At 41.9% G+C, this 11,356-nt stretch overlaps 1 protein-coding gene across 1 annotated transcript; it reads right to left on the bottom strand.

Annotated features, from left to right (window-relative positions):
• Positions 1–1,556: 1,556 nt before the first annotated feature.
• Positions 1,557–10,553, bottom strand: LOC306714289 (sodium-dependent neutral amino acid transporter SLC6A17-like; the record flags this gene model as incomplete). The annotated part of the gene is made up of 11 exons (XM_079184272.1): positions 1,557–1,964; positions 2,504–2,666; positions 2,820–2,979; positions 3,184–3,376; positions 3,492–3,684; positions 4,397–4,638; positions 4,724–4,834; positions 4,942–5,123; positions 6,434–6,560; positions 7,340–7,497; positions 10,271–10,553. 11 exons carry the CDS (start codon positions 10,551–10,553, stop codon positions 1,557–1,559), a joined length of 2,220 nt encoding a protein of 739 aa, XP_079040398.1.
• Positions 10,554–11,356: the final 803 nt, after the last annotated feature.

Raw genomic sequence — 11,356 nt, forward strand, 5'->3', positions numbered from 1 at the left:
AATGAATCATTTCAACCAGGAGTCAAAGATGTTCATCACAAAGAAAACGTGGTGGTGTCTGTCTGTTTCAACAAGACTTAATGAGGTCTATTATTCCACACATATACAGAAACGGTGTGCATTTGATGTGTACATTAATGTGTTGTTTGTGCATGTATGTACAGTTCGTCCAAGGCTTACAGAAGTTCATACTCAGTTATTTGATGAGTTTATTACTTTATTTGGATTTTTGTTCCTTCAGTTCCTAAATCTTTTGGTCCATTGCTGATTTTCCTATTTCCTATTCATTATGTTTTTGGGCCAAAGTGAATATAGTTTGTGCTCTAAAATAAATATTTATTGCTGACTCATTGTACGGAACATATTAATTCCTGGTGTGCATAAGTCTTCAAAACAATACGTCAACAATTAGTGTTAGTAATTCACTTGTGCACAATGATTGTGTGAAATCTCTTTTGTGCTTTTGTGGCCTCGGAGGAAGAAACTGCATTAAGCGAGGAATCAACATTTGTTTAAAATTCTGAAATTTGAAAAATTTGAACATTTCTGTTACTGAATGACAACAAGTGCCTTGTTTTTGAGTCTTGCGTGCTGAAAACAAGCGTGGAAAGTGGTTCACTTTCAACACATAAATAAATAGATTTCAAATGTTGTCTACTATGTACTCTTTGGTGGAGAAACTGAAATGAGGGATTATAGTTAAGTTATAATGTTTGTGTAACAGATGATGAAATAATTTACATATTACTATACTGCATACCACTGTTTACAATACTGGCTACACACAAAACACAGAGGGAAATGGGAATTGGACATAAATGGATGTCTTGAGAGCAGCCTTTAGTATAGTTTACAATACACAGAGCCCTGAAACCAGATCCGCCCTATGAGAAGTGTTTTCTCGCTCAAACATCAGAACAGAGGTGCTTGTGTAGACATAATGTATGTACTGACTGAAATCTCTGCATAATACTTCATAGAAAAGAAGTTGAACTGTATGGCTTTGTCACACTGTACCACTACGGAGGACAGGCTTTAATCCATAAAATAATTAAACTCACATTCATTTTGGCTCCCTTTGCCCAGTGTACAGAAAAAAAAACAATTTAACCAGCAGGACCACACCGGCTCCTCTACATTCATTCTGAACTGTGCCGACGGGGATGTGCATTAAACTGCGTGAGTGTGTGTGTGTGTGTGTTGGGGAGGCTGTGTCTGCGGAGGATCCTTATACTAAGGCAAAGAAAAGCAGATCGCAGAACTTTATCTTAATAAACCCTTTGATGTTATATACAAAATAAATACAGATGTACAGTGTGTCACTGTCAATCTCATTCTGATATGTTTGAGCTACTGTTTAGAGTGAATTTAGACTTTTTTAAAACCTCCTTGAGAAGAGTGTGTTCAGATAAATTGGGCGGCTACATACAGTTTTGTAGCGTTAGTAGGGCAGTGGTGGGGATTCTCGGCTCTGCAGTGACCCTCGGTAGAGACTTCATGGCTAGACGGTGAACTGTGCTACAGGACTGGGTGTCAGAGGGTTGTTTGGACAGCAGTCAAGAGTCAGACTCTGGTGTGGCGGGCGTGGTCGGTGTAGTCGGGGTGGTGGGGCTGATGGCAGCGTTCTGGTAGCTCGTACCGTAGCAGATGTTTGGAGACAGGGAGTTGGTGTCCAGGGTTTTGGTGCCTCCTGGAGTCAGGAAGGCCCTGCTCGCTGGCGCTGATGGTGGTGCCTCGCCGGGCTTGGCGCCGAGAATGAATCTGGACTCGTCCTGCTCCTCCAGGTTGGATATGTCCTTCATCATGGTTTTACGGTAGGAGACAGACAGCTTGTTGGAGCCGTCTGACATTAGGTTGAAGCGACGGGCGATGTAGACAACAGGAAGAGGAAGCATGGCCACGACGATGAGAGCGAAGCACATGAACAGTGCCCAGGGAGGATAACTCTGGAAGCGTTCCTGGGCCTGCAGACACACACACACACAGAGGGGGTCTAGTGATTATTTATATTCCAAAGAATTCTTTTCTCTAAACGGAGGGGAGCATAAGAATGAAATGCTTTGCCTTTGAATCCAAACTAGAAATTAGCAGGTTGTTTTGTTATGTAATGGAGAATCATAGTGTTTTTTTCTGCAGGGGTGGCAAAGTCAATCTGTTGGTTGGTCGCCCCAACAGATTTAGACTGAGATATCTCAACAACCATTGGATGGATTGCCATGCACTTTTATAAAGACATTCATGGTTCCCAGAGGATGAATCTGGCTGACTTTGGTGGTCCTCTGAAAACTCCTTAATTGGAAAATATAAAAATTGTAGATCAAAACAGAAAAGAAACCTCAAACAAGGCAGCTGGCAATGCACACACACACGCACGCACGTACGCACGCACGCACGCACACACACACACACACACACACACACACACACACACACACACACACACACACACACACACACACACACACACACACACACACACACACACACAAACAAACAGACTGACCAGCTCTTCGACCCAGGCGTTGTATCCTGGTGGACTGATGGCCATCTCTATGACAGTGGCTGTGATGAGCACAATGAGACACAGAGGGGAGACGTACTTCCACAAGTAGAAATAGATTATACATGGTCGAAAACCCAACATGTCCTCCAGATCCTGCATGAACCTGACAGAGAAAGAACAACAAAAACATGACAGTAATGATTAAGTCCCTTTGTACAATGTTATGCTGATTTAACACTCCTATGTTCCACTTTCATTTCATTTTTGAGCGTGATGAATTTCAGACACATACACACAAACATACAGCCAGTTGTACCTTTTTGTGCCATAAATCCAAGCGACAGACACATTCTCCAGGATGACCACTACTGTGAGAGGCAGTCCGGCAGAGTAATCATCAAACATTGTGACATAGTAATTCCCTGAGCGTTGAACAAACAGCAGACCACAGAAGAAGGCCACAATGCAGCAACACACTGAAACAAACCCACAGAAGACAAATAATTAGCCTTCAGAGGAAAATAAATGGAAAATAAAACGTTTGTTTACTGTGAGTGTTTTGCATTCAGTGCACTCGGAGCAATAATATAAAGCCCATTCAGGTGTGCTTTAGTGCAGTGCTGAGTAAGGATATTCAACTACTGATAGCACACGCTGTCCTGTCAGTGGGGCAGGTCTACCTGTGAAAAGCTCCTTCTGGACCTTGTAGCTGTCGAGGACAGGTGTGGTGATGCCGGTCATGGTGCCGATCATGCTGCCCAGACCGAGGTTGATGAGCATGAAGAAGAACATTACTGACCAGAACGGAGACGCCGGGAAATGGGTCATGGCCTCTGTGAAGGCGATGAAGGCCAGGCCGGTGCCCTGAACAGACTGCAGAGAGACGGTCAGAGGACTGAAATCAAGTAACTGACTGACAGGTGGAAAAAGAGTCGAACACAGAACATGTTAAGGAGTCGGCTGTAGCGGGGCTGTGCCGAAGACTTGCCTTATTGAGCTCGTCCTCCAGGAGACAAGGCTCCAGACCTAGCTGGGCGAAGCTGCCCTCTTTTACTGTCTTGATGACGCCGTACATCTCAGCGTAGTCTGACGTGGTGATTTGGGAGAAGTTTACATGTGGAGGGATGAGATCGTGGCTCAGGACGCTAGAGTTGAGGTATCCCAGGATCTTCTCTGAATTCCTACGGAGATAAAATAAACATAATCCACAGATTATCAAGCAAACTTTAAGGTACATATTATATACAGGCAAGGGCCGGACTGTATATAATAATACATGTATTTATATTGCACCTTTCAATAAAAACATGATCAAAGTAATTAAGATCCAGAACTTAAGACATAAACAAGATAAAATAATTTAAATAACAACATACCAGTTAATTAAAAGTCTTAAGATAAAAGTGAGTCTTAAGAAGAGATTTAAAAGAAGGGTTAGCCTGCCAGACAATAAATACTGTATATAAGTTACTTACAGAGGTGTGCATATATTAAGTGAGTATGTACAGTATATAAAGTCTGCTTGGACTTGAGTATGTCAATAACAAGATAATATGTACATATTATTGCACAATGTTTATATAACACTGTAATATATATGAAATGTATGTGCAGAAAGGATTTCCTTAACCGCTTTACTATCGTGATGTTGTTTTATTTAATTTTAGTGGTATGTTGTGAAAATTCAGGCTAAAATTCAGGCTAAAATTCAGGCTAAAATTCTTGGTTAATCTACAGTACGCAACAGGAAATAAACCATTTCTTGTTAACAAACAAGTGGCTGAGTTGGTCACGCTTTGTTTTTGTGCTCATATTTTATATTTTTGGCTTAAAGATGTTTACATACACCATGAATGGTGCTAAATAAATAGCTTCCTCAGGTGTTGAACTTACTCCACGATACACTTTTCATTCATGATGTTGGCCTTGAAGCCCAGCACGGCGAACACTACCAGCGTGGCCAGAATGGAGGTGACAAAGTTGATGAAAGAGACGAGCACTGCATCAAAATGACAGTTGTTATCAATCTTGTTGTAACTGGAGAAGGCTATGACTCCTCCAAACCCCAGCCCCAGGGCGAAGAACACCTGGGTGGCCGCCTCCCTCCACACCTGCAGCTCCAGCATCTTCTCCAACTGTGAGATATCAAAAGACAAAGTCAGATTGTTGAACATTTGTCAGCATGGTTGATTAACAACACTGCGAGGAACAAAGTCTCACCTTGGGAGTGAACATGTGAGCGATGCCATCCACTGAGCCCTTCAGCATCAAACCTCGGACCAGAAAACAGAACAGCACCACATAGGGGAAAAGAGAGCTGAAGTACATCACCTGGGAAAGAGGAAAATGTAAACATACATTCAGGTCAGGGAATCCGGTGGTCTGCTATATGTTTTCTGTCATCACATCGTACATTTCCGCCTTATCCTCTCCACTACCTTCCCAGACGAGGCGATCCCTCTGATGACGGCGAGGCAGACGATGATCCAGGCCACCAGTAGAGACAGGGTCATTTTCACGTTGAGGCCGCCGCTCTCTGCGATGGTGCTGGTGGTGTTCAGAGTCTGACGGTACCAGAAGTAGGTCGTGGCCGAGCTTTTTTCGCACTCCGGCTCCACAACTGCATGTTTGGCAGACAGAGGGAGATGGAGCTTTAGTTCGGGTGTTGATGAGTATGAAGGAAGAGAAACGGGGTGTGAAGATGCAGCAGGGAGGTTTGGATGTCTTGGAGAGGGCAGAGGGAGAAATATAATGAGTGTTTGCTCGAGTCAATATCGCAATTCCCGGCTGGTTTACACCTCTCGGACGTGAAGGGAGCTGAACAAGGTCGTCTGTGTGCTTAGAATGCAAAGCCTGAACTTGCAATTCACAACACCTGGGATTTTTTTCTGAACACACAGTACATTCCTACCTCAGGGAAATGATAGTATTATATATATACCGTGTGTGAGTTTAGAGTTAACAGTGTTGCGTTTCTCCACATAATGGATGGTGCAGATTCACGTACAAAACCCACATAAACACATACAGGTAAGCTCTCTTCAGATGTGTGATGATCTACATCTGATGAAATCTATTGGCCTCTGCTAAATTGATTACTGTCTTGTTCCATCACGATGCTGTGTGTGTCACACTGGACACAGAGCACACATACAGTGAAATGTTTTACTCTGCTCCCTGTCTTTCTGCCAGCAGCCTCAGCCTCGCTGACTCACAGTTTCTCGGCTGGCCCCGGGATTATGTTATTATCGCCTCTAATCAAATGAACTCCGGAGGGTTTTACTCTGGATTATGTCCGTGAAGTCGTGACAGAAAGTTGTAAGGAAGTTAACGCAATTTGTCTGATCTGCTTGCTGTAGGTTTGTCGAAAGGCTGAGGCTGCAAATGTAATCCTAAAGCTTGTAGCATGGTGGCTCATTGAGGAATAATTATGAGGAGAACCATGTAGATGCTTTTAAAAAGATTGATTATAACAACGACACAACATAATCCTGAAAATGTACGCACTCTTGGTATTAGACAGTTAAAGCAATCATCTATTGTAATGGAATTTGACTCAACTGAAAACAAAATACACAAACTGGTCAGTATTATATTTCTTATATCCATGAAGAATAAACCCAGTAGTTCCCTATAGACCTTTTCTGCATGTAGATAACATGCTGGGCAGTAAAAATACGTTGATTTTCATTTAGCTCAAAGCACTGCAGTGTCGAAGGGCATCCTCAGACAGCTGCTAGCATGGCTGTAGAGTCATTGGTCTAGTTTAGTTTTTTTGAGTTTTAATATATTTCAGTTTATTCTACAATCGATTTAACGTTTGTCTTTGTTTTATTTGTTTTATGCAAACCACCTTACAGTAAATTGCCTCTGTGTTTCAAATGTGCTCCACATGTAACTTTCCTCTGTCTCTAAGTTACTGTCACTCACTGGCAAGTGTCCCGTTCCTTCTGATTGGACATTCGCTCCATGGAAGAGGATACTGGAAGGACTGGAAGAAATAGAAGATGCTCCAGCCGATGATCACATTATAGTAGAGACCTACAAAGCCACACACCTGGATAGACAGACAGAAGGACAGACAGACAGATATTTCACATTTTACAGTATGAGGTTTTCATTTTCATACCTCAACTAAACTGTATAATACAATGTGAGAAAAGTATGCAGATGAGGCAGCATGCTTTGTGTATCTTTCATGTTGCTTTCAATCTCCAGAGCAATCTTGCCAGCCAGGACAGTCGCAAGCTAAATACGGCTGAGGAAAGCATGAATAATTAAAGCGCTCTCTTTTCAACACTGATCTTCCTCGAGATATTTATAGCTACTTCTGCGTCAGCAGTGCAACTCTAACGAGAGGCTACCTTTCATTCTCAAGCACGTCAATACCTCCCATAAACCCAAGAAAGCCTGAGGCAGTGTGAAGGTTGCTGTGGTGACTCCAGATGTTCCTGTAACTCTATCCTGCTCATTGCCATATCAGTTTCATGGTTGTTACATGCTATAAACATGCATAAGAGACACAAACCATACGTCAGGCAGGTAAAAGGCATAACAATATTATAAATAAATCACACAGACAGAAGAGTTGCTGGTTTTTACTTATACCGGTGCACATTCAGCAGATGTGCTTCTTTTAAACTGCATGCTTTCCTCCATTAACCTCCCTGATTCTTATCAGAGGACACACACTTTTTCTCTCCACCACGCTGCTTTCAAACTGCTTTTCCGAACAGCACACTAAAGAAAGTGTTATCAAGTGTATGTTTTAGGCTTACTGCTGTAGAGATCAGAGATTATTCTGCAAATGGAAATGAGTGCCTTTCCCCCCCTCACCATCAGACTGGACACCCCTATACCGCCCAGACTGGGACAGACATAGTTCCAGACCCCGATGCTCCCACGCCGGATCTTCTGACCCACAGCCAGCTCCAAGAAGAAGAGCGGGATGCCGATGAGGAGGAGGAGGATAAAGTAGGGAACCAGATAGGCACCTGAAAAACACGGAGGCACATGGCATCCCGCATAGTCATTTCAAGGCAAATGTGTAAATTTGTAAATTTGTGCAAAACAAAAATGGAGACTAATGTTTGGTTGGTAACCCAACACAGAAAGAAAAGTGATGTCCGTCCTTCATTGTAATGCCTTTTATTGTTGTCGTATTTGTCTGACAATTTCAAAGACGCAAAAGTATGTTTCTAATGAAAAATAAACAAAACAATCTAATTAATTAACGGAAATTCAGTTGTTGCTGTGGGAATTAAAGAATATTCTTTTTTCGAGATAATGTAAGAGTGGACTTTTCCTTACAGATTTAATCTTTTACTTTGAATATCATATATTTTACATTACAGCTAAACACTTTTTACAGTGAACCATATTGCTGTAGAATTTCTTCCACGTCTTATATTGAGATCAGTTCTTTCTTTGTTTGCTCGTTACAGTACGTCATTTGTTTTGAGTCTGTAGTCTGTGGCGCTGTCGTATTATTAGACTGCTATTTGTCTCTCTCATTTACAGGCCAGGACCAAAACGCTCAATACAATGAAATCCAATATGACAGAACCATCACAAACAGTCCTAAGAAATGACGACTTTCTAAAACAGTAATATGTTGTATTTTTAAAAGGACCGCAACACATCAAACCGTTTTTTAAACATAATTTTCTGGTCATCCAATGAGTGTATTTGTAGTAAATGGGCTGAAATATGTAACCATACTGATATAATCTTTTAACAATGTGAGTGTAAACGTTGCTGTTTTAATACCAGTGACATTTGTAAATAATTCAACTATTTTGCATCACTTACTAAATGTGATCCATTGAGATATATTTACCCAACCCCCTCCCACACCCAGCTCTCAAACGTAAGGTCCTCGACTCCACTGACGAATATTCTTAGAATTTCATTTTAATTTTGATTGAAGTCTAAATTTGTCTCTCTGCAGCTTAATCCAGCGCGGCATAATCAGGCTGCAACTGTGTTCCATGTGAAGGGCGATTCATCATCTGGGACTTATAGCAGGCAGACATGTACTACTAATACGTCAAAAGTGGGAATTACATACAGTAGCACACACATTTGATAGTGGGTGAAGTAATGAGGCAGAAAGAGAAGAGAGGAGGCAAAAGGCTAAATCAAGAAGGCTGAAATAGAGAGAATAGTGAGGTTAAATGTAATTATGAGTTTGCCAGGATATTTAAATCCACTGCATTACAGATAATATAAAGTGGAATACGGCATTAAGATGTGACAATGGAGGGAGAAAGGATAGAGGATGTTAAAGGGAGAAGAGAAAGACATGAGGAGGTACCATCAATGAGAGAGAAGCCCCCACAGCGATAACTCCCGAACAACACAGACCTTTAATGTGTCTGTAATTGGCTGCCACACACACACAATTACAGAGTGAAAAATGGCTGCTCATCAGGCCGCATAACCTGACTGGTTTGGGAGTGTACTCTCAGTAAATCCTATACGCAATACATCCTGCCTATAAGCAATAAATCAAACACAGGCAGCAAACACAACATTAAAGACTTGGAGTCATTTGAAAAGTAGCAATGATGACAAGATGTTTTTCCACCTATAGTGAACTCAGGTTTACACTGTGTACACCTCTGGTTACATGCAGCCCCAGACCAAAATAAACCCTCATCACTATACAGTTACATTTTTTATCAAGCCTTTCTCTGTTTACCAGAATATCAGTGGAGCCCGGCCTGCCCTGTCGGCAGCAGTAATCAATAGTGCAGCTATATTTAGACACTGCTGTTTACTGTCCTGAATGCAAGCTCCATGTTGTTTGTGAGGGTAACTGTAACACAGCTGAAAAGCTAAACAAGAAGCTGAACAGATGCTGACTTTATATAAATGTTTGTCTGAAAGATTTCTATCTGTCTCAAGATCGATATCTATCTATCTATATAGTTGATAAAGATAAATATGGAAATATTGCTCAACCCTTGTATCAAAGGCTGCAAAAGGACTTTAATGCTTGAAAGATGAACACCGAAGTGAACCCATATTAGTTTTGACTCAAACCCAAGAAGCGGACGTAGTCATCGTGACGTCAAAACTGTTTTTGTAACCAGAAGTGAAGCAAAACCGAACACTGAATAGGACATTTTTAGGCCACCAAGAATGAACTAAAAAACACACTATGAAGGGTAAAAGATGTAGGACAAAAACACGGACAACAGCGAGACCGGACATCGCCGTGGTAACGAACTGTCAATCGCAAGGTAGCCACGCACTAAAGCATGCTTTAGTAGCGTTTTGCAGCTGTTTGGTCATAAAGTATTGGACAAATGAATACCTTAGACGAAAAGTCAGCGGATCAAAGTTATTGCAAATTATCCTGAAGGGGATCATGAATATCCGCAAAACGGTCAAAAGTAAATGTCAAAAGTCACATCTATTACACGTTCCACCTCATGGAAAACATACTTAAAGATGCTATGTTTAGAATATTTATGTGATTATACTCTTCTATCTTTTAAATATTTAGACACCAAAATTGGAGCAGTCTATATGTTTATTCTCAGTGTTCCTGGGTTGGAGACACTATCGTACATTACAATCCGTCATGTTGTCTTTTTTGTTACTATCAAAAAGGGTTGTGATAGCTTTAAGTTAAGATGAATTTATGGATATCAAAAACCTCTAAAAACGGAACGGAACTCTGTAAAATGTGAATTTAAGTACAATAAATGTGATGATCCTTGTGCAACACGGCAGCTTGGACTACTTCGAGTATATTACCTCCTCCGTTCTTCTGGCACAGGTAAGGGAAGCGCCACACGTTCCCCAGGCCCACAGAGAAGCCAACCTGTGCCAGGATGTACTGCAGTTTGCTGTTCCAGGCGGGGCGTCCATCGTTTTCAGGCACCTCTATCTGCGGGACCTTTTTCCCGGCGGCCCCTACAACGTTCAGGGAGCTGTTCTTGTAGTCGAGCGTCTCCTCGTGTGCGAGCAGATCGGCCACCGACTCTGTGATGTGCTCATGGCTCTGCTCGCGCTGCGTCACCTTGCTGTTCTTAGGCATCAGGGAGGCTGAGGGTCGGGAGGGGGGTGGGGGTGGTGAGAGAAAGAGAGGGCGAGTCTGTTGGGAACAGAAGGAGGTGATACAGACAGCTAGAGGAGAAGAGGTGGATGGATGTCGCTATAAGGGAGATGCTGAGCAGTGACAGCTGGATCTTTGGTTTGGGCCTCAGTCCTGCATCAGAAAGACAGAAAGGTCAAATAGAAAATTGTCATCAATAATTAAAATGTAATAATCTTTGGATATTATTGGATAAAGAAAATAGTCTCCATTTCAAATAAGCTGTCGGGTTTGTGCTCATGTCAAGGCTCATTTCATTTTTCTTTTCCTGGTTGTGATCCTGAAATAACACTTCACACAGTCGTTGACACAATTATTCCTCCATTTAGTGCTTGGTTAGGCTCATAATGAGACAATGGATTGTAACATCTGGTTATGCCTCTCCAGAGCCATGAAGGATGTCAACATAAAGACAGGAGACCATTCGTCACACCTGTGTGTTAACTTAACCCGATTCTTTCAACAAAACTCAGCAGGGACATTTTTACGCCACAGCTTTTTGTCTCTCACGAAATGTTTTTGGTTTAAAAAAAAAAATACCCAATCCTGCAAATTGTTCTATTTAATTTCCCTGTTCGGCAAAGCTTAACTTTAGTGCTTTTTTCCCTGTAATTCCCTTAATCCTCTGAATCCTGGCTGCAACATCCAGCCTCACCCCTCTTTCAGGGAGTGGTTGGTTCAACCCAAACGAAATGGAGGAAGTGAACATGATGCTCTGGATGAAGCAGGTGCCGTCATGTGGTCTC

The sequence above is a fragment of the Pholis gunnellus genome, assembly GCF_910591455.1.
Source record: "Pholis gunnellus genome assembly, chromosome: 3".
NCBI classification, from domain to species: Eukaryota; Metazoa; Chordata; class Actinopteri; order Perciformes; family Pholidae; genus Pholis; species Pholis gunnellus.